This window comes from Oncorhynchus mykiss, chromosome 27 (assembly GCF_057628025.1).
Source record: "Oncorhynchus mykiss isolate SJ-2025 chromosome 27, ASM5762802v1, whole genome shotgun sequence".
NCBI lineage: Eukaryota > Metazoa > Chordata > Actinopteri > Salmoniformes > Salmonidae > Oncorhynchus > Oncorhynchus mykiss.
In genome coordinates, this window is record NC_143048.1 from 46790855 (window position 1) to 46814700 (window position 23846).

The window sequence follows — 23846 nt, forward strand, 5'->3', positions numbered from 1 at the left end:
AACATTACTACTCTGGACGGCTCTGACTTAGAATACGTGGACAACTACAAATACTTAGGTGTCTGGTTAGACTGTAAACTCTCCTTCCAGATCCATATCAAACATCTCCAATCCAAAGTGAAATCTAGAATTGGCTTCCTATTTCGCAACAAAGCATCCTTCACTCATGCTGCCAAACATACCCTTGTAAAACTGACCATCCTACCAATCGTCGACTTTGGCGATGTCATTTACAAAATAGCCTCCAATACCCTACTCAACAAATTGGATGCAGTCTATCACAGTGCAATCCGTTTTGTCACCAAAGCCCCATATACTACCCACCATTGCGACCTGTACGCTCTCGTTGGCTGGCCCTCGCTTCATACTCGTCGCCAAACCCACTGGCTCCATGTCATCTACAAGACCCTGCTAGGTAAAGTCCCCCCTTATCTCAGCTCGCTGGTCACCATTGCATCTCCCACCTGCAGCACACGCTCCAGCAGGTATATCTCTCTAGTCACCCCCAAAACCAATTCTTTCTTTGGCCGCCTCTCCTTCCAGTTCTCTGCTGCCAATGACTGGAACGAACTACAAAAATCTCTGAAACTGGAAACACTTATCTCCCTCACTAGCTTTAAGCACCAACTGTCAGAGCAGCTCACAGATTACTGCACCTGTACATAGTCCACCTATAATTTAGCCCAAACAACTACCTCTTTCCCTACTGTATTTAATTAATTAATTTATTTTGCTCCTTTGCACCCCATTATTTTTATTTCTACTTTGCACATTCTCCCATTGCAAAACTACCATTCCAGTGTTTTACTTGCTATATTGTATTTACCTTGCCACCATGGCCTTTTTGCCTTTACCTCCCTTATCTCACCTCATTTGCTCACATCGTATATAGACTTGTTTATACTGTATTATTGACTGTATGTTTGTTTTACTCCATGTGTAACTCTGTGTCGTTGTATGTGTCGAACTGCTTTGCTTTATCTTGGCCAGGTCGCAATTGTAAATGAGAACTTGTTCTCAACTTGCCAACCTGGTTAAATAAAGGTGTTCTCAACTTGCCAACCTGGTTAAATAAAGGTGTTCTCAACTTGCCAACCTGGTTAAATAAAGGTGTTCTCAACTTGCCAACCTGGTTAAATAAAGGTGTTCTCAACTTGCCAACCTGGTTAAATAAAGGTGTTCTCAACTTGCCAACCTGGTTAAATAAAGGTGTTCTCAACTTGCCAACCTGGTTAAATAAAGGTGTTCTCAACTTGCCAACCTGGTTAAATAAAGGTGTTCTCAACTTGCCAACCTGGTTAAATAAAGGTGTTCTCAACTTGCCAACCTGGTTAAATAAAGGTGTTCTCAACTTGCCAACCTGGTTAAATAAAGGTGTTCTCAACTTGCCAACCTGGTTAAATAAAGGTGTTCTCAACTTGCCAACCTGGTTAAATAAAGGTGTTCTCAACTTGCCAACCTGGTTAAATAAAGGTGAAATAAATAAAATTTAAAAAAGATGTTCAAGTGAATCGGTATATTCAGATAAAAGTGTGATTGGTTGTTCTTTATTCCATGTCATAGCACAGAGGAGGGGGTGGGGGGGGGGGGGTGAGGGGGAAGAGAAAAGGACAGAGAGAGTGAGAAGAGATTTTTTTTTGGGGGGGGGGGGGGGGTTGCAGGCAAAATATCTATAACGCTGCAGGCTTTCATTTAATTTTTAATCATAGTGAAAATAAATTTGAATGCAATTAATACCCCGAGGTTTTGGAGAATAGCATCTTTCCAGATCTTTCCATGCCCTTTACAGTATACACAAAGGATCCTTCAAGCAGTCAATGATCCAACTTCCTTCTGTAAGGGCGTTCGTCTGTAGGAGGAAGAGAAGCGGACCAAAGCGCAGCGTGGTGGTTATTCATGTTTTAATAAATCACTACACATGAACAAACTAACAAAAACAAGAAATGTGAAAACGCAAAACAGTCCTATCCTGTGACACCAAACACAGTGACAGGAACAATCACCCACAAACACACAGTGAAACCCAGGCTACCTAAGTATGATTCTCAATCAGAGACAACTAATGACACCTGCCTCTGATTGAGAACCATACTAGGCCGAAAACATAGAAATGCCCCAAAACATAGAAAAACAAACATAGACTGCCCACCCAACTCACGCCCTGACCATACTAAATAAATACAAAACAACAGAAATAGAGGTCAGAACGTGACAGTACCCCCCCCAAAGGTGCGGACTCCGGCCGCAAAACCTTGACCTATAGGGGAGGGTCTGGGTGGGCGTCTGTCCGCGGTGGCGGCTCTGGCGCGGGACGCGGACCCCACTTCACCATTGTCTTAGTCCGCCTTATTGTCCGCCTCCCTGGCTTACTCACCATGACCACCCCTCTCAATGACCCCACTGGACAGAGGGGCTGCTCGGGACAGAGGGGCAGCTCGGGACAGAGGTGAAGCAGCTGCTCGGGACAGAGGGACAACTGCTCGGGACAGAGGGACAACTGCAGCTCGGGACAGAGGGGCGATAGCAGCTCGGGACAGAGGGGCGATAGCAGCTCGGGACAGAGGGGCGGCAGCTGCTCGGGACAGAGGGGCGGCAGCTGCTCGGGACAGAGGGGCAGCTGCTCGGGACAGAGGGACAGCTGCTCGGGACAGAGGGACAGCTGCTCGGGACAGAGGGACAGCTGCACGGGACAGAGGGTCAGCTGCTCGGGACAGAGGGGCGACAGCTGCTCTGGACAGAGGGGCAGCTGCTCGGGCGGCCCCTGGCTGACTGACGGCACTGGCGGCCCCTGGCTTACTGGCGGCCCCTGGCTGACTGGCGACACTGGCGGCCCCTGGCTGACTGGCGGCACAGGCGGCCCCTGGCTGACGGGCGGCACTGGCGGCCCCTGGCTGACTGGCGGCACTGGCGGCCCCTGGCTGACTGGCGGCACTGGCGGCCCCTGGCTGACTGGCGGCACTGGCGGCCCCTGGCTGACTGGCGGCACTGGCGGCCCCTGGCTGACTGGCGGCACTGGCGGCCCCTGGCTGACTGGCGGCACTGGCGGCCCCTGGCTGACGGGCGGCACTGGCGGCCCCTGGCTGACGGGCGGCACTGGCGGCTCCTGGCTGACGGGCGGCATTGGCGGCTCCTGGCAGACGGGCGGCACTGGCGGCGCTGGGCAGACGGGCGGCACTGGCGGCGCTGGGCAGACGGGCGGCACTGGCGGCGCTGGGCAGACGGGCGGCACTGGCGGCGCTGGGCAGACGGGCGGCACTGGCGGCGCTGGGCAGACGGGCGGCGCTGGCGGCGCTGGGCAGACGGGCGGCGCTGGCGGCGTTGGGCAGACGGGCGGCGCTGGCGGCGCTGGGCAGACGGGCGGCGCTGGCGGCGTTGGGCAGACGGGCGGCGCTGGCGGCGTTGGGCAGACGGGCGGCGCTGGCGGCGCTGGGCAGACGGGCGGCGCTGGCGGCGCTGGGCAGACGGGCGGCGCTGGGCAGACGGGCGGCGCTGGCGGCGCTGGGCAGACGGGAAGCTCAGATGGCGCTGGGCAGACGGGAAGCTCAGATGGCGCTGGGCAGACGGGAAGCTCAGATGGCGCTGGGCAGACGGGAAGCTCCGATGGCGCCGGACAGGCGGGAGGCTCCGGCAGTGCTGGACAGGCGAGGCGCACTGTAGGCCTGATGCGTGGTGCTGGCACTGGTGGTACTGGGCCGAGGACACGCACAGGAAGCCTTGTGCGGGGAGCTGCTACCGGAGGGCTGGGGTGTGGAGGTGGTGACGGATAGACCGGGCCGTGAAGGCGTACTGGAGATCTTGAGAGCAGGGCTGGCACTAACCGCCCTGGCTGGATCCTCACCCTAGCCCGGCAGATGTGGGGAGCTGGGATGTAGCGCACCGGGCTAAGCACGCGTACTGGGGACACCGTGCGCACAACTGCATAACACGGTGCCTGACCAGCACCACGCCCGCCACAGTTAGCACTGCTAGGAGCACTGTAGTGCTGAGATGGCACAGGACGTGCAAGGCTAGGGAGATGCACAGGAGGCCTGGTGCGTGAGGCTGGCACAGTCTTCACCAGACCCCTCGCACGCACCTCAGGATGAGTATGGAGAGCTGACCCCGGTGCCATTAAATCCCTGACACGCTCCGTCGGGCGAATGTCGTGCCTCATGCACCAAACCAGCAAGTCCCTCATATCACTCTCCTCCAATTTCCCCATTAACTCCTTCACAGTCTCTGCTTCGCTCACCTCCAACACCAGCTCTGGTTCTGGTCTCCTCCTTGGCTCCTCACGATAAACGGGGAGAGTTGGCTCAGGTCTGACTCCTGACTCTGCCACACTCCCCCTGTGCCCCCCCCCCAAGAAATTTTTGGGGGTGACTCTCGGGCTTCCGTCCGCGCCGCCGTGCTTGTTTCTCAGAATGCCGCCTCTCTGCTTTTGCTGCCTCCAGCTCGGCCTTGGGGCGGCAATATTCTCCTGGCTTAGCCCAGGGTCCTCTCCCGTCGAGGATTTCCTCCCATGTCCAGAATTCCTTACTACGTATCTCCTGCAGCCGCTGTTGCTTCTCCTGCTGCTCCTGCCTGTTGACACGCTGCTTGGTCCTGTTGTGGTGGGTGATTCTGTAAGGGCGTTCGTCTGTAGGAGGAAGAGAAGCGGACCAAAGCGCAGCGTGGTGGTTATTCATGTTTTAATAAATCACTACACATGAACAAACTAACAAAAACAAGAAATGTGAAAACGCAAAACAGTCCTATCCTGTGACACCAAACACAGTGACAGGAACAATCACCCACAAACACACAGTGAAACCCAGGCTACCTAAGTATGATTCTCAATCAGAGACAACTAATGACACCTGCCTCTGATTGAGAACCATACTAGGCCGAAAACATAGAAATGCCCCAAAACATAGAAAAACAAACATAGACTGCCCACCCAACTCACGCCCTGACCATACTAAATAAATACAAAACAACAGAAATAGAGGTCAGAACGTGACACCTTCATCAATATTTTAGTGTGTGTGCGTGTGTGTGTGTTTGTGTGTACCCGTACTAAAGTAATGTCTCATGTGTCTGATCTTCCAGTAATGAGGTCAAAAGATCACCCTGCTGGACTGTGTTTTATATGATGGCCTGTATGTTAGACTGTGTTTTATATGATGGACTGTATGTTAGACTGTGTTTTATATGATGGACTGTATGTTAGACTGTGTTTTATATGATGGACTGTGTTTTATATGATGGACTGTGTTTTATATGATGGACTGTGTTTTATATGATGGACTGTGTTTTATATGTTAGACTGTGTTTTATATGTTAGACTGTGTTTTATATGATGGACTGTGTTTTATATGATGGACTGTGTTTTATATGATGGACTGTGTTTTATATGTTAGACTGTGTTTTATATGTTGGACTGTGTTTTATATGATGGACTGTATGTTAGACTGTGTTTTATATGTTAGACTGTGTTTTATATGTTGGACTGTGTTTTATATGTTAGACTGTGTTTTATATGATGGACTGTGTTTTATATGTTAGACTGTGTTTTATATGTTAGACTGTGTTTTATATGTTAGACTGTGTTTTATATGATGGACTGTGTTTTATAAGATGGACTGTGTTTTATATGATGGACTGTGTTTTATATGTTAGACTGTGTTTTATATGATGGACGGTGTTTTATATGATGGACTGTGTTTTATATGTTAGACTGTGTTTTATATGATGGACTGTGTTTTATAAGATGGACTGTGTTTTATATGATGGACTGTGTTTTATATGTTAGACTGTGTTTTATATGATGGACTGTGTTATATATGATGGACTGTATGTTAGACTGTGTTTTATATGATGGACTGTGTTTTATATGATGGACTGTGTTTTATATGAAGGACTGTGTTTTATATGATGGACTGTGTTTTATATGTTAGACTGTGTTTTATATGATAGACTGTGTTTTATATGTTAGACTGTGTTTTATATGTTAGACTGTGTTTTATATGTTAGACTGTGTTTTATATGATAGACTGTGTTTTATATGATGGACTGTGTTTTATATGTTAGACTGTGTTTTATATGAAGGACTGTGTTTTATATGTTAGACTGTGTTTTATATGTTAGACTGTGTTTTATATGTTAGACTGTGTTTTATATGATAGACTGTGTTTTATATGATGGACTGTGTTTTATATGTTAGACTGTGTTTTATATGAAGGACTGTGTTTTATATGATGGACTGTGTTTTATATGTTAGACTGTGTTTTATATGATGGACTGTGTTTTATATGATGGACTGTGTTTTATATGTTAGACTGTGTTTTATATGAAGGACTGTGTTTTATATGATAGACTGTGTTTTATATGATGGACTGTGTTTTATATGATGGACTGTGTTTTATATGATGGACTGTGTTTTATATGTTAGACTGTGTTTTATATGTTAGACTGTGTTTTATATGTTAGACTGTGTTTTATATGTTAGACTGTGTTTTATATGATGGACTGTGTTTTATATGTTAGACTGTGTTTTATATGATGGACTGTGTTTTATATGTTAGACTGTGTTTTATATGATGGACTGTGTTTTATATGTTAGACTGTGTTTTATATGTTAGACTGTGTTTTATATGTTAGACTGTGTTTTATATGATGGACTGTGTTTTATATGTTAGACTGTGTTTTATATGATGGACTGTGTTTTATATGATGGACTGTGTTTTATATGATGGACTGTGTTTTATATGATGGACTGTGTTTTATATGTTAGACTGTGTTTTATATGTTAGACTGTGTTTTATATGATGGACTGTGTTTTATATGATGGACTGTGTTTTATATGTTAGACTGGGCTTTATATGATGGACTGTGTTTTATATGTTAGACTGTGTTTTATATGATGGACTGTATGTTAGACTGTGTTTTATATGATGGACTGTGTTTTATATGATGGACTGTGTTTTATATGTTAGACTGTGTTTTATATGATGGACTGTATGTTAGACTGTGTTTTATATGATGGACTGTGTTTTATATGATGGACTGTGTTTTATATGTTAGACTGGGCTTTATATGATGGACTGTGTTTTATATGTTAGACTGTGTTTTATATGTTCGACTGTGTTTTATATGATGGACTGTGTTTTATATGTTAGACTGTGTTTTATATGTTAGACTGTGTTTTATATGATGGACTGTGTTTTATATGTTAGACTGTTTTTATATGAAGGACTGTGTTTTATATGATGGACTGTATGTTAGACTGTGTTTTATATGATGGACTGTGTTTTATATGATGGACTGTGTTTTATATGTTAGACTGTGTTTTATATGATGGACTGTGTTTTATATGATGGACTGTATGTTAGACTGTGTTTTATATGATGGACTGTGTTTTATATGATGGACTGTGTTTTATATGTTAGACTGTGTTTTATATGTTAGACTGTGTTTTATATGTTAGAGTGTGTTTTATATGTTAGAGTGTGTTTTATATGATGGACTGTGTTTTATATGTTAGACTGTGTTTTATATGATGGACTGTGTTTTATATGATGGACTGTGTTTTATATGATGGACTGTGTTTTATATGTTAGACTGTGTTTTATATGTTAGACTGTGTTTTATATGATAGACTGTGTTTTATATGATGGACTGTGTTTTATATGTTAGACTGTGTTTTATATGATGGACTGTGTTTTATATGATGGACTGTGTTTTATATGTTAGACTGTGTTTTATATGATGGACTGTGTTTTATAAGATGGACTGTGTTTTATATGTTAGACTGTGTTTTATATGTTGGACTGTGTTTTATATGTTGGACTGTGTTTTATATGTTGGACTGTGTTTTATATGATGGACTGTGTTTTATATGTTGGACTGTGTTTTATATGTTGGACTGTGTTTTATATGATGGACTGTGTTTTATATGATGGACTGTGTTTTATATGATAGACTGTGTTTTATATGATGGACTGTGTTTTATATGTTAGACTGTGTTTTATATGATGGACTGTATGTTAGACTGTGTTTTATATGTTAGACTGTGTTTTATATGATGGACTGTGTTTTATATGTTGGACTGTGTTTTATATGATGGACTGTGTTTTATATGTTAGACTGTGTTTTATATGATAGACTGTGTTTTATATGATGGACTGTGTTTTATATGATGGACTGTGTTTTATATGATGGACTGTATGTTAGACTGTGTTTTATATGATGGACTGTGTTTTATATGATGGACTGTATGTTAGACTGTGTTTTATATGATGGACTGTGTTTTATATGATGGACTGTGTTTTATATGTTAGACTGTGTTTTATATGTTAGACTGTGTTTTATATGATAGACTGTGTTTTATATGATGGACTGTGTTTTATATGATGGACTGTGTTTTATATGATGGACTGTGTTTTATATGATGGACTGTATGTTAGACTGTGTTTTATATGATGGACTGTGTTTTATATGATGGACTGTGTTTTAAATGAAGGACTGTGTTTTATATGTTGGACTGTGTTTTATATGTTAGACTGTGTTTTATATGATGGACTGTGTTTTATATGATAGACTGTGTTTTATATGTTGGACTGTGTTTTATATGTTAGACTGTGTTTTATATGTTAGACTGTGTTTTATATGATGGACTGTATGTTCGACTGTGTTTTATATGATGGACTGTGTTTTATATGATAGACTGTGTTTTATATGTTGGACTGTGTTTTATATGTTAGACTGTGTTTTATATGTTAGACTGTGTTTTATATGATGGACTGTGTTTTATATGATGGACTGTGTTTTATATGATGGACTGTGTTTTATATGTTGGACTGTGTTTTATATGTTAGACTGTGTTTTATATGTTGGACTGTGTTTTATATGATGGACTGTGTTTTAAATGAAGGACTGTGTTTTATATGTTAGACTGTGTTTTATATGTTAGACTGTGTTTTATATGTTAGACTGTGTTTTATATGATGGACTGTATGTTAGACTGTGTTTTATATGATGGACTGTGTTTTATATGTTAGACTGTGTTTTATATGATGGACTGTGTTTTATATGATGGACTGTGTTTTAAATGAAGGACTGTGTTTTATATGTTGGACTGTGTTTTATATGTTAGACTGTGTTTTATATGTTGGACTGTGTTTTATATGTTGGACTGTGTTTTATATGATGGACTGTATGTTAGACTGTGTTTTATATGTTAGACTGTGTTTTATATGATGGACTGTGTTTTATATGATGGACTGTATGTTAGACTGTGTTTTATATGTTAGACTGTGTTTTATATGATGGACTGTATGTTAGACTGTGTTTTATATGTTAGACTGTGTTTTATATGTTGGACTGTGTTTTATATGATGGACTGTATGTTAGACTGTGTTTTATATGTTAGACTGTGTTTTATATGATGGACTGTGTTTTATATGATGGACTGTGTTTTATATGATGGACTGTGTTTTATATGATGGACTGTGTTTTATATGTTAGACTGTGTTTTATATGATGGACTGTGTTTTATATGATGGACTGTGTTTTATATGTTAGACTGTGTTTTATATGATGGACTGTGTTTTATATGTTAGACTGTGTTTTATATGTTAGACTGTGTTTTATATGTTAGACTGTGTTTTATATGATGGACTGTGTTTTATATGATGGACTGTATGTTAGACTGTGTTTTATATGTTAGACTGTGTTTTATATGATGGACTGTGTTTTATATGATGGACTGTGTTTTATATGATGGACTGTGTTTTATATGATGGACTGTGTTTTATATGATGGACTGATATGTCTCATATCTGTCCTTCTCTCAGCACATATCAAAGCTGCAGGCTAAAGTTAAATCTAGACTTGGTTTCCTCTATCGTAATCACTCCTCTTTCACCCCAGCTGCCAAACTAACCCTGATTCAGATTACTATCCTACCCATGGGGGTACCAGTACATTATGTTCTGACTTTATACAGTGCACTCTTTGAGAGAGGTACTTAGCAAACCAAGCCAAAGACCCCTCAGAGACACAAATACCCCTTAGCCGGCCCACAAGAATGTAATGATCTACCCTATCAAAAGCTTTGGCCGTCCATAGAAATAGCAGCACGATATTACTTAAAATCAAGGGCAATGGTGATATCATTGAGGACCTTAAAGGTTTCAGTGACACATCCAGAACATGAGCAGAAACCAGATTGCACACCGTAGAGAGTACTATAGACATCAAGAAAGGCAGTCAGTTGATTATTGACAAGTTTTCCAACACTTGTGATGAACAGGGTAAAATAGAAATTGGCCTTTATCTTTTTCATCTATCTCTCCATCTCTCTCTCTCTCTCTCTTTCCATCTCTCTCTCCTTCTCTCTCTCTTTCCATCTCTCTCTCCATCTCTCTCTCTGTCTTCATCTCGCTCTGTCTTTTCCATCTCTCTCTCTCCATCTCTCTCTCTGTCTTTTCCATCTCTCTCTTTCCATCTCTCTCTTTCCATCTCTGTCTTTTCCATCTCTCTCTTTCCATCTCTCTCTTTCCATCTCTCTCTTTCCATCTCTCTCTTTCCATCTCTCTCCCTGTCTTTCCATCTCTCTCTTTCCATCTCTCTCTTTCCATCTCTCTCTTTCCATCTCTGTCTTTTCCATCTCTGTCTTTTCCATCTCTCTCTTTCCATCTCTCTCCCTGTCTTTCCATCTCTCTCTTTCCATCTCTCTCTTTCCATCTGTATTTTCCATCTCTGTCTTTCCATCTCTCTTTCCATCTCTCTCTGTCTTTCCATCTCTCTCTTTCCATCTCTCTCATTGTCTTTCCGTGTCTCTCTCCATCTCTCTCTCCGTCTTTTCCATCTCTCTCTCTGTCTTTTCACGTGCGCCGAATACAACGATGAAATGATTACTTACAAGCCCTTAACCAACAGGCCTTACAGTGAAATGTTTACTCACAAGGCTATATACAGGGGGAACCGGTACAGAGTCAATGTGGAGACTATATACAGGGGGTACCGGTACAGAGTCAATGTGGAGACTATATACAGGGGGTACCGGTACAGAGTCAATGTGGAGGCTATATACAGGGGGTACCAGTACAGAGTCAATGTGGAGACTATATACAGGGGGTACCAGTACAGACTATATACAGGGGATTACGGTACAGAGTCAATGTGGAGGCTATATACAGGGGGTACCGGTACAGAGTCAATGTGGAGACTATATACAGGGGGTACCAGTACAGAGTCAATGTGGAGGCTATATACAGGGGGTACCAGTACAGAGTCAATGTGGAGACTATATACAGGGGGTACCAGTACAGAGTCAATGTGGAGACTATATACAGGGGGTACCAGTACAGAGTCAATGTGGAGGCTATATACAGGGGGTACTGGTACAGAGTCAATGTGCAGGCTATATACAGGGGGTACCAGTACAGAGTCAATGTGGAGGCTATATACAGGGGGTACCAGTACAGAGTCAATGTGGAGGCTATATACAGGGGGTACCAGTACAGAGTCAATGTGGAGGCTATATACAGGGGGAACCGGTACAGAGTCAATGTGGAGGCTATATACAGGGGGTACCAGTACAGAGTCAATGTGGAGACTATATACAGGGGGTACCAGTACAGAGTCAATGTGGAGACTATATACAGGGGGTACCAGTACAGAGTCAATGTGGAGGCTATATACAGGGGTACTGGTACAGAGTCAATGTGGAGGCTATATACAGGGGGTACCAGTACAGAGTCAATGTGGAGGCTATATACAGGGGGTACCAGTACAGAGTCAATGTGGAGGCTATATACAGGGGGTACCAGTACAGAGTCAATGTGGAGACTATATACAGGGGGTACCAGTACAGAGTCAATGTGGAGACTATATACAGGGGGTACCAGTACAGAGTCAATGTGGAGACTATATACAGGGGGTACCAGTACAGAGTCAATGTGGAGGCTATATACAGGGGGTACTGGTACAGAGTCAATGTGGAGGCTATATACAGGTGGTACCAGTACAGAGTCAATGTGGAGGCTATATACAGGGGGTACTGGTACAGAGTCAATGTGGAGGCTATATACAGGTGGTACCAGTACAGAGTCAATGTGGAGGCTATATACAGGGGGAACCGGTACAGAGTCAATGTGGAGGCTATATACAGGTGGTACCAGTACAGAGTCAATGTGGAGGCTATATACATGGGGTACCAGTACAGAGTCAATGTGGAGGCTATATACAGGGGGTACCAGTACAGAGTCAATGTGGAGGCTATATACAGGGGGTACCAGTACAGAGTCAATGTGGAGGCTATATACAGGGGGTACCAGTACAGAGTCAATGTGGAGGCTATATACAGGGGGTACCAGTACAGAGTCAATGTGGAGGCTATATACAGGGGGAACCTGTATGGAACCGTAAAGGTGGGGGGGCAATGCAAATAGTCTGGGTGGCCATTTGATTAGATGTTCAGGAGTCTTATGGCTTCTGAGTAGAAGCTGTTTAGAAGCATCTAGGACCTGGACTTGGCGCTCCGGTACCGCTTGCCGTGCACTTAATGACTAGGATGACTGGAGCCTTTGACAATTTTTAGGGCCTTTCCTCTGACACCGCCTGGTATATAGGTCCTGGATGGCAGGAAGCTTGGCCCCAGTGATGTACTGGGCCGTACGCTCTACCCTCTGTAGTGCCTTGCGGTCGGACGCCGAGCACTTACCATACAAGTCAGTGAGGCAACCACTCTGGATGCTCTCGATGGTGCTGCTGTAGAACCTTTTGAGGATCTGAGGACCCATGCCAAATCTTTTAAGTCTCCTGAGGGGGAATAGGTTTTGTCGTGCCCTCTTCACGACTGTCTTGGTGTGCTTGGACCATGTTAGTTTGTTGGTGATGTGGACACCAAGGATCTTGAATCTCTCAACCTGCTCCACTACAGCCCCGTTGATGAGAATGGGGGCGTGCTCTGTCCTCCTTTTCCTGTAGTCCACAATCATCTCCTTAGTCTTGATAACGTTGAGGGAGAGGTTGTTGTCCTGGCACCACACAGCCAGGTCTCTGACCTCCTCCCTAAAGGCTGTCTTGTCGTTATCGGTGATCAGGCCTACCACTGTTCCATCTCTCTCTGTCTTTTTTATCTCTCTTTCTCTCTTTTTTCTCCCCCTTGTTTCTCTCTCTTTCCCACACTCCCCCCTCTCCTCCCCATCATAACCTCTCTCTCTCTCTCTCCTCTCTCTCTAGTCCGAGGTAGACCAGCAGATCGTGGTGGTTCAGGGTCAGAGGTCGGAGGTCAGGAGTGTGAGCGTGCCCTGGTGCAGAAGCTGAGAGAGCGCTGTGAGGACCAGGCTCGACAGCTCCTGTCTCTGCAGGCTGAACTGAAGAGGGCTTCTCTTGGACTAGAGGTGTTTGCCATTACTACACAGCACTTCTGCCACAAGGTAATAAACGGTATAACTTTGCTTATAAGAAATTATTTGTGAAGCAGCTATATAGTGTTTATGAAGCAGCTATATAGTGTTTATGAAGCAGCTATATAGTGTTTATGAAGCAGATATATAGTGTTTATGAAGCAGCTATATAGTGTTTATGAAGCAGCTATATAGTGTTTATGAAGCAGCTATATAGTGTTTATGAAGCAGCTATATAGTGTTTATGAAGCAGCTATATGTACAGTACACCCCCTGGACAGGACACTAGTCTATCTCCTGTTTCTGTAGTGAGGCAACTTGATGTAGCAGGACACCCCCTGGACAGGACACTAGTCTATCTCCTGTTTCTGTAGTGAGGCAGCTTGATGTAGCAGGACACCCCCTGGACAGGACACTAGTCTATCTCCTGTTTCTGTAGTGAGGCAGCTTGATGTAGCAGGACACCCCCTGGACAGGACCCTAGTCTATCTCCTGTTTCTGTAGAGTGAGGCAGCTTGATGTACAACAGGACAGTAGTTGTCACCAGTACTGGGTTCAAATACTATTTCAAATATCTCACATACATTTAAAGTAAGCATTATATTTACTTGAAAAGACAAGTAGTTGAATATTTTAATGGAATCGAAAATACACTTGAAAAGTATTTGAAAATACTCTAAAAATACTCACACACACACACACACACACACACACACACAGACACACACACAGGTTGAACAGGCTGATGTATAGGATTCAAATCCTGGGACACATCAGATTTACTGTACTGAATACATGACTAATATTACATCATCATGTTTGCACCTTCCTTCTATGTAAAGATAGAGTACCATCTCACTATAAAGATACAGTACCATATCCCAGTACCATCTCCCTGTAAAGATACAGTACCATCTCCCTGTAAAGATACAGTACCATCTCCCTGTAAAGATAGAGTACCATCTCCCTGTAAAGATACAATACCATCTCCCAGTACCTTCTCCCTGTAAAGATACTGTACCATCTCCCTGTAAAGATACAGTACCATCTCCCTGTAAAGATACAGTACCATCTCCCTGTAAAGATACAGTACCATCTCCCTGTAAAGATACAGTACCATATCCCAGTACCATCTTCCTGTAAAGATACAGTACTATCTCCCAGTACCTTCTCACTGTAAAGATACAGTACCATCTCCCTGTAAATATACAGTACCATCTCCCTGTAAAGATACTGTACCATCTCCATGTAAAGATACAGTACCATCTCCCTGTAAAGATACAGTACCATCTCCCTGTAAAGATACAGTACCATATCCCAGTACCATCTCCCTGTAAAGATACAGTACCATCTCCCTGTAAAGATACAGTACTATCTCCCAGTAACGATAATGTACCATCTCCCAGTAAAGATAATGTACCATCTCCCTGTAAAGATGCAGGTCCATCTCCCTGTAAAGATACAGTACAATCTCCATGTAAAGATACAGTACCATCTCCCTGTAAAGATACAGTACTATCTCCCTGTAAAGATACAGTACCATCTCCCTGTAAAGATACAGGACCATATCCCAGTACCATCTCCCTGTAAAGATACAGTACCATCTCCCTGTAAAGATACAGTACCATCTCCCTGTAAAAATACTGTACTATCACCCTGTAAAGATACAGTACCATCTCCATGTAAAGATACAGTACCATCTCCCTGTAAAGATACAGTACTATCTCCCTGTAAAGATACAGTACCATCTCCCTGTAAAGATACAGGACCATATCCCAGTACCATCTCCCTGTAAAGATACAGTACCATCTCCCTGTAAAGATACAGTACCATATCCCAGTACCATCTCCCTGTAAAGATACAGTACCATCTCCCTGTACAGATATTGTACCATATCCCTGTAAAGATACAGTATCATCTCCCTGTACAGATATTGTACCATCTCCCTGTAAAGATACAGTACCATCTCCCTGTAAATATACAGTACCATCACCCTGTAAAGATACAGTACCATCTCCCTGTAAAGATAGAGTACCATCTCCCTGTAAAGATACAGTACCATATCCCAGTACCATCTCCCTGTAAATATACAGTACCATCTCCCTGTACAGATACAGGACCATATCCCAGTACCATCTCCCTGTAAAGATACAGTACCATCTCCCTGTAAAGATACAGGACCATCTCCCTGTAAAGATACAGTACCATCTCCCTGTAAAGATACAGTACCATCTCCATGTAAAGATATTGTACCATCTCCCTGTAAATATACAGTACCATCTCCCTGTAAAGATACAGTACCATATCCCAGTACCATCTCACTGTAAATATACAGTACCATCTCCCTGTAAAGAAACAGTACCATCTCCCTGTAAAGACACAGTACCATCTCCATGTAAAGATATTGTACCATCTCCCTGTAAATATACAGTACCATCTCCCTGTAAATATACAGTACCATCTCCCTGTAAAGATACAGTACCATCTCCATGTAAAATTATTGTACCATCTCCATGTAAAGATACAGTACCATCTCCCTGTAAAGATACAGGACCATCTCCCTGTAAAGATAGAGTACCATCTCCCTGTAAAGATACAGTACCATCTCCCTGTAAAGATACAGGACCATCTCCCTGTAAATATACAGTACCATCTCCCTGTAAAGATACAGGACCATATCCCAGTACCATCTCCCTGTAAAGATACAGTACCATCTCCCTGTAAAGATACAGGACCATCTCCCTGTAAAGATACAGTACCATCTCCCTGTAAAGATACAGTACCATCTCCATGTAAAGATATTGTACCATCTCCCTGTAAATATACAGTACCATCTCCCTGTAAAGATACAGTACCATATCCCAGTACCATCTCACTGTAAATATACAGTACCATCTCCCTGTAAAGAAACAGTACCATCTCCCTGTAAAGACACAGTACCATCTCCATGTAAAGATATTGTACCATCTCCCTGTAAATATACAGTACCATCTCCCTGTAAATATACAGTACCATCTCCCTGTAAAGATACAGTACCATCTCCATGTAAAATTATTGTACCATCTCCATGTAAAGATACAGTACCATCTCCCTGTAAAGATACAGGACCATCTCCCTGTAAAGATAGAGTACCATCTCCCTGTAAAGATACAGTACCATCTCCCTGTAAAGATACAGTACCATCTCCCTGTAAAGATACAGTACCATCTCCCTGTAAAGATACAGTACCATCTCCATGTAAAGATATTGTACCATCTCCCTGTAAATATACAGTACCATCTCCCTGTAAAGATACAGTACCATCTCCATGTAAAGATATTGTACCATCTCCATGTAAAGATACAGTACCATCTCCCTGTAAAGATAGAGTACCATATCCCAGTACCATCTCCCTGTAAAGATACAGTACCATCTCCCTGTAAAGATACAGTACCATTTCCCTGTAAAGATACAGTACCATCTCCTTGTAAAGATACAGTACCATCTCCCTGTAAAGATACAGTACCATCTCCCTGTAAATATACAGTACCATCTCCCTGTAAATATACAGTACCATCTCCCTGTAAAGATACAGTACCATATCCCTGTACCATCTCCCTGTAAAGATACAGGACCATCTCCCTGTAAAGATACAGTACCATCTCCCTGTAAAGATACAGTACCATCTCCCTGTAAAGATACAGTACCATCTCCCTGTAAAGATACAGTACCATCTCCCTGTAAAGATACAGTACCATATCCCTGTAAAGATACAGTACCATCTCCCTGTAAAGATACAGTACCATCTCCCTGTAAAGATACAGTACCATCTCCCTGTAAAGATACAGTACCATATCCCTGTAAAGATACAGTACCATCTCCCTGTAAAGATAGAGTACCATCTCCCTGTAAAGATACAGTACCATCTCCCTGTAATGATACAATACCATCTCCCTGTAAAGATTCAGTACCATATCCCAGTACCATCTCCCTGTGAAGATACAGTACCATCTCCCTGTAAAGATACAGTACCATATCTCAGTACCATCTCCCTGTAAAGATACAGTACCATCTCCCTTTAAAGCTACAGTACCATCTCCCTGTAAAGATACAGTACCATCTCCCTGTAAAGATACAGTACCTTCTCCCTGTAATGATACAGTACCATCTCCCTGTGAAGATACAGTACCATCTCCCTGTAAAGATACAGTACCATATCTCAGTACCATCTCCCTGTAAAGATACAGTACCATCTCCCTGTAAAGCTACAGTACCATCTCCCTGTAAAGATACAGTACCATCTCCCTGTAAAGATACAGTACCATCTCCCTGTAAAGATACAGTACCATCTCCATGTAAAGATACAGGACCATGGACCTCCCGAGTAGCGCAGCAGTCTAAGGCACTGCATCGCAGTGTGGCGTCACTACAGACCCGGGTTCGTTCCAAGGCTGTGTCACAACCGTAGGCTGTGACACCTGTACCGAAGGTGCTGTCCATCCAGCGGTGCTGAATCACGGGCGTGGTCTCAATGTGTAGATTGTCCTTTTTTGGTATTTCCTTAATTTCCTTGGTTGGAGTTTTTTGTCTTTGTGCGTCCTTGTCGATTGTAGGCCTAAGTAAGTCCTTTGACGTGTGCCTTTTATTTAAATGTGTAGGATTTATCTGCCGTAGTTTATATTCGCAGTCAGCTGTTTTATGCTCTGGTTTGAAATGGGCCTTGACAGCGTGTATTATTCATCTATTTCCTGTTGCGCCCCTATGAGTACAGTATACATACCATTCCACAGACCTTATATGTAAACCGAAATATTGCTGTGATGAATGTCTGAGGGCATTGTGTTTGTGTTTGCTGTTCTCCAGATAGCTTTGTAGAGTTTAAAATGGTGTAGAAGTACAATAAAGGAGCTTCAACTTGTGAAGTCATACCCGAGGGTTAGCTGTATTTCTACACACCCCATTTAGCCATACCCGGGGGTTAGCTGTATTTCTACACACCCCATTTAGCCATAGCCGAGGGTTAGCTGTATTTCTACACACCCCATTTAGCCATACACGAGGGTTAGGTGTATTTCCACACACCCCATTTAGCCATACCCCAGGGTTAGCTGTATTTCTACACACCCCATTTAGCCATACCCTATGGTTAGCTGTATTTCCACACACCCCATTTAGCCATACCCTAGGGTTAGCTGTATTTCCACACACCCCATTTAGCCATACACAAGGGTTAGGTGTATTTCCACACACCCCATTTAGCCATACCCTATGGTTAGCTGTATTTCCACACACCCCATTTAGCCATACCCTAGGGTTAGCTGTATTTCCACACACCCCATTTAGCCATACCCTAGCGTTAGCTGAACTGACGCCGCTGGCCACCCACAGACTACTTAAAGGATGCTTGAAATTCCTTTAAAGTACTTTGAGTGTTGGCTTGAGTCTGCCTGGAGTACCAGATGCGCGAGGTTTGCACTTTTGGGATTTTGCTATTGGTTTTAATTTAATATCTATTGAGAGCTGCTTTGAGGTTTTAGGATTGTAATGCTTTGTCCTTGTACTGTATCTTCTTAAAGATTTCACAATCACAGTTCACTGTCTTTTCCCTATTGGCTCTGAGCCAGAGCTTGGCCCCACCCAAGGAAGAGATAGTGATCAGATTACAGTTGGATGGCTGAAAGCATTTAGTCTCACTGATGGAAAGGCATCACTCCTCCCTCCTTCCCTCCCATCACTTCTCCCTCCTCACCTCACCCTTCCTTACCCTACCTCTCTCTCCCTCCCTCCCATAGCTTTTTCTTCCTTCATCCATCCTCACCCATCCTCCCTCCCCCTTACCCTTCCCCACCCATCCTCCTTCTCCCTTTCCCCTCCCCACCCATCCTCCTTCCCTCACCCTTCCTCATCCATCCTCCCTCCCTTAATCTTCCTCACCCACCCATCCTCCCTCCCTTAGTCTTCCTCATCCATCCTCCTTCCCTCACCCTTCCTCATCCATCCTCCTTCCCTCACCCTTCCTCATCCATCCTCCTTCCCTGACCCTTCCTCATCCATCCTCCCTCCCTCACCCTTCCTCACTCATCCTTCCTCCCTCACCCATTCCTCACTCATCCTTCCTCCCTCCCTTAATCTTCCCCACCAATCCTCCTTCCCTCACCCTTCCTCATCCATCCTCCCTCCCTCACCCTTCCTCACTCATCCTTCCTCCCTCCCTTAGTCTTCCTCACCCATCTCCTGTAGTCCAGCACCACCGTTGCTAAAATCATTCTTATTGATCTGTGGTTATACACCATGGAAATGGGACACATGAGCCGTGAATAACTATTCTGTTTCAAGGCTGTTGGTTGTGCTACTTAGCTTGTGTCTTGGTTCATGTGTGAGCTGTGTCTGGTTTCTAGTCTGGTTAGTTGTCTGGTTGGTTGGTTGTTTTGTTGGTTGTAACACTGTTTGACAGTGTGATGGATGAAGGGTTGTTGGAACGGGTTGAGAGTCAGAGGATGAGGCTGGTTGATTGATTTTGGAAGGACTGGTAGTCAGAGGAGAATGGTTATTGTTGGATGGGCTGGTAGTCAGAGCAGGAGGCTGATTGATTGTGGTTAGATGGGCTGGTAGTCAGAGGAGGAGGCTGTTTGATGTTGGATGGACTGGTAGTCAGAGGAGGCTGGTTGGTTGATGTTGGCTGGGCTGATAGTCAGAGGAGGAGGCTGGTTGATTGATGTTGGATGGGCTGGTAGTTTGAGTAGGGGGCTGGTTGACGATGGATGGGCTAGTAGTCAGACGAGGAGGCTGGTTGATTGATTTTGGATGGGCTGGTAGTCAGACGAGGAGGCTGGTTGATGTTGGTAGGACTGGTAGTCGGAGAAGGCTGGTTGATGTTGGATGGGCTGGTAGTCAGAGGTGGAGGCTGGTTGATTGATGTTGGATTTCTGGTAGTCAGAAGAGGAGGCTGGTTGATTGATGTTGGATGGACTTGAAGTCAGAGGAGGATGCTGGTTGGTGTTGGATGGGCTGGTAGTCAGAGGAGGAGGCTGGTTGATTGATGTTGGATGAGCTGGTAGCCAGAGGAGGCGGGTTGATTGATTTTGGATGGGCTGGTAGTCAGAGGAGGAAGCTGGTGTATGTTGGATGGGCTGGTAGTCAGAGGAGGAGGCTGGTTGGATGGGCTGGTAGTCAGAGGAGGCTGGTTGATTGATGTTGGATGGGCTGGAAGTCTTAGGAGGAGGCTGGTTGATGTTAGATGTGCTGGTAGTCAGAGGAGGAGGCTGGTTGATTGATGGTGGATGGGCTGGTAGTCAGAGGAGGAGGCTGGTTGATGTTGGATGGGCTGGTAGTCAGAGGAGGAGGCTTGTTGATGTTGGATTTACTGGTAGTCAGAAGAGGGGGCTGATTGATTGATGTTGGATGGACTGGTCGTCAGAGGAGGAGGCTGGTCGAAGTTGGATGGGCTGGTAGTCAGGGGAGGCTGGTTGATTGATATTGGATGGGCTTGTAGTCAGAGTAGGAGGCTGGCTGATTGATGTTGGATGGGCTGGTTGTCAGAGGAGGAGGCTGTTTGATGTTGGATCGGCTGGTAGTCAGAGGAGGAGGCTGGTTGGATGGGCTGGTAGTCAGAGGAGGCTGGTTGATTGATGTTGGATGGGCTGGAAGTCTTAGGAGGAGGCTGGTTGATGTTAGATGTGCTGGTAGTCAGAGGAGGAGGCTGGTTGATTGATGGTGGATGGGCTGGTAGTCAGAGGAGGAGGCTGGTTGATGTTGGATGGGCTGGTAGTCAGAGGAGGAGGCTTGTTGATGTTGGATTTACTGGTAGTCAGAGGAGGGCGCTGGTTGATTGATGTTGGATGGACTGGTCGTCAGAGGAGGAGGCTGGTCGAAGTTGGATGGGCTGGTAGTCAGGGGAGGCTGGTTGATTGATATTGGATGGGCTTGTAATCAGAGTAGGAGGCTGGCTGATTGATGTTGGATGGGCTGGTAGTCAGAAGAGGAGGCTGGTTGATTGATGTTGGGTGGGCTACCAGTCAGAGGAGGAGGCTGGTTGATTGATGTTGGATGGGCTGATAGTCAGAGGTGGAGGCTGGTTGATTGATGTTGGATGGACTGGTTGTCAGAGGAGGAGGCTGGTTGATTGATGTTGGATGGGCTGCTAGTCAGAGGAGGAGGCTGGTTGGTTTGTTGGATGGGCTGATAGTCAGAGGAGGAGGCTGGTTGATTGATGTTGGATGGGCTGGTAGTCAGAGGAGGAGGCTGGTTGATTGATGTTGGATGGGCTTGTAGTCAGAGGAGGAGGCTGTTTAATGTTGGATCGGCTGATAGTCAGAGGATGAGGCTGGTTGATCTTGGTTGGGTTGGTAGTCAGAGGATGAGGCTGGTTGATGTTGGATGGACTGGTCGTCAGAGGAGGAGGCTGGTCGAAGTTGGATGGGCTGGTAGTCAGGGAAGGCTGGTTGATTGATATTGGATGGGCTTGTAGTCAGAGTAGGAGGCTGGCTGATTGATGTTGGATGGGCTGGTAGTCAGAGGAGGAGGCTGGTCGAAGTTGGATGGGCTGGTAGTCAGGGGAGGCTGGTTGATTGATATTGGATGGGCTTGTAGTCAGAGTAGGAGGCTGGCTGATTGATGTTGGATGGGCTGGTTGTCAGAGGAGGAGGCTGTTTGATGTTGGATCGGCTGGTAGTCAGAGGAGGAGGCTGGTTGGATGGGCTGGTAGTCAGAGGAGGCTGGTTGATTGATGTTGGATGGGCTGGACGTCTTAGGAGGAGGCTGGTTGATGTTAGATGTGCTGGTAGAACAGAGGAGGAGGCTGGTTGATTGATGGTGGATGGGCTGGTAGTCAGAGGAGGAGGCTGGTTGATGTTGGATGGGCTGGTAGTCAGAGGAGGAGGCTTGTTGATGTTGGATTTACTGGTAGTCAGAGGAGGAGGCTGGTTGATTGATGTTGGATGGACTGGTAGTCAGAGTAGGAGGCTGGCTGATTGATGTTGGATGGGCTGGTAGTCAGAAGAGGAGGCTGGTTGATTGATGTTGGGTGGGCTGCTAGTCAGAGGTGGAGGCTGGTTGATTGATGTTGGATGGACTGGTTGTCAGAGGAGGAGGCTGGTTGATTGATGTTGGATGGGCTGCTAGTCAGAGGAGGAGGCTGGTTGGTTTGTTGGATGGGCTGATAGTCAGAGGAGGAGGCTGGTTGATTGATGTTGGATGGGCTGGTAGTCAGAGGAGGCTGGTTGATGGATGTTGGATGGGCTGGTTGTCAGAGGAGGAGGCTGGTTGATTGATGTTGGATGGGCTTGTAGTCAGAGGAGGAGGCTGTTTAATGTTGGATCGGCTGATAGTCAGAGGATGAGGCTGGTTGATCTTGGTTGGGTTGGTAGTCAGAGGATGAGGCTGGTTGATGTTGGATAGGCTGGTAGTCAGAGTAGGAGGCTGGCTGATTGATGTTGGATGGGCTGGTAGTCAGAGGAGGAGGCTGTTTGATGTTGGATCTGCTGGTAGTCAGAGGAGGAGGCTGGTTGGATGGGCTGGTAGTCAGAGGAGGCTGGTTGATTGATGTTGGATGGGCTGGACGTCTTAGGAGGAGGCTGGTTGATGTTAGATGTGCTGGTAGAACAGAGGAGGAGGCTGGTTGATTGATGGTGGATGGGCTGGTAGTCAGAGGAGGAGGCTGGTTGATGTTGGATGGGCTGGTAGTCAGAGGAGGAGGCTTGTTGATGTTGGATTTACTGGTAGTCAGAGGAGGAGGCTGGTTGATTGATGTTGGATGGACTGGTAGTCAGAGTAGGAGGCTGGCTGATTGATGTTGGATGGGCTGGTAGTCAGAAGAGGAGGCTGGTTGATTGATGTTGGGTGGGCTGCTAGTCAGAGGTGGAGGCTGGTTGATTGATGTTGGATGGACTGGTTGTCAGAGGAGGAGGCTGGTTGATTGATGTTGGATGGGCTGCTAGTCAGAGGAGGAGGCTGGTTGGTTTGTTGGATGGGCTGATAGTCAGAGGAGGAGGCTGGTTGATTGATGTTGGATGGGCTGGTAGTCAGAGGAGGCTGGTTGATGGATGTTGGATGGGCTGGTTGTCAGAGGAGGAGGCTGGTTGATTGATGTTGGATGGGCTTGTAGTCAGAGGAGGAGGCTGTTTAATGTTGGATCGGCTGATAGTCAGAGGATGAGGCTGGTTGATCTTGGTTGGGTTGGTAGTCAGAGGATGAGGCTGGTTGATGTTGGATAGGCTGGTAGTCAGAGTAGGAGGCTGGCTGATTGATGTTGGATGGGCTGGTAGTCAGAGGAGGAGGCTGTTTGATGTTGGATCGGCTGATAGTCAGAGGAGGAGGCTGGTTGAGCTTGGTTGGGCTGGTAGCCAGAGGATGAGGCTGGTTGATGTTGGATGGGTTGGTAGTCAGAGGAGGAGACTGGCTGATTGATGTTGGATGGGCTGGTAGTCAGAGGAGGAGTCTGGTTGCTTGATGTTTAATGGCTGGTAGTCAGACGAGGAGGCTGGTTGATGTTGG

General features: G+C 45.1%; 1 protein-coding gene across 1 annotated transcript in view; it reads left to right on the plus strand.

The window, feature by feature from the left end:
- The window catches only part of mtus2b (microtubule associated tumor suppressor candidate 2b), a 185833-nt gene that overhangs the window by 144172 nt on the left and 17815 nt on the right, over nucleotides 1-23846 (plus strand). The window contains exon 7 of the mRNA XM_090223907.1: nucleotides 13210-13406. Within this exon, the coding sequence (XP_090080033.1) occupies nucleotides 13210-13406 (197 nt within the window). The remainder of the gene's footprint in view (nucleotides 1-13209; nucleotides 13407-23846) is intronic.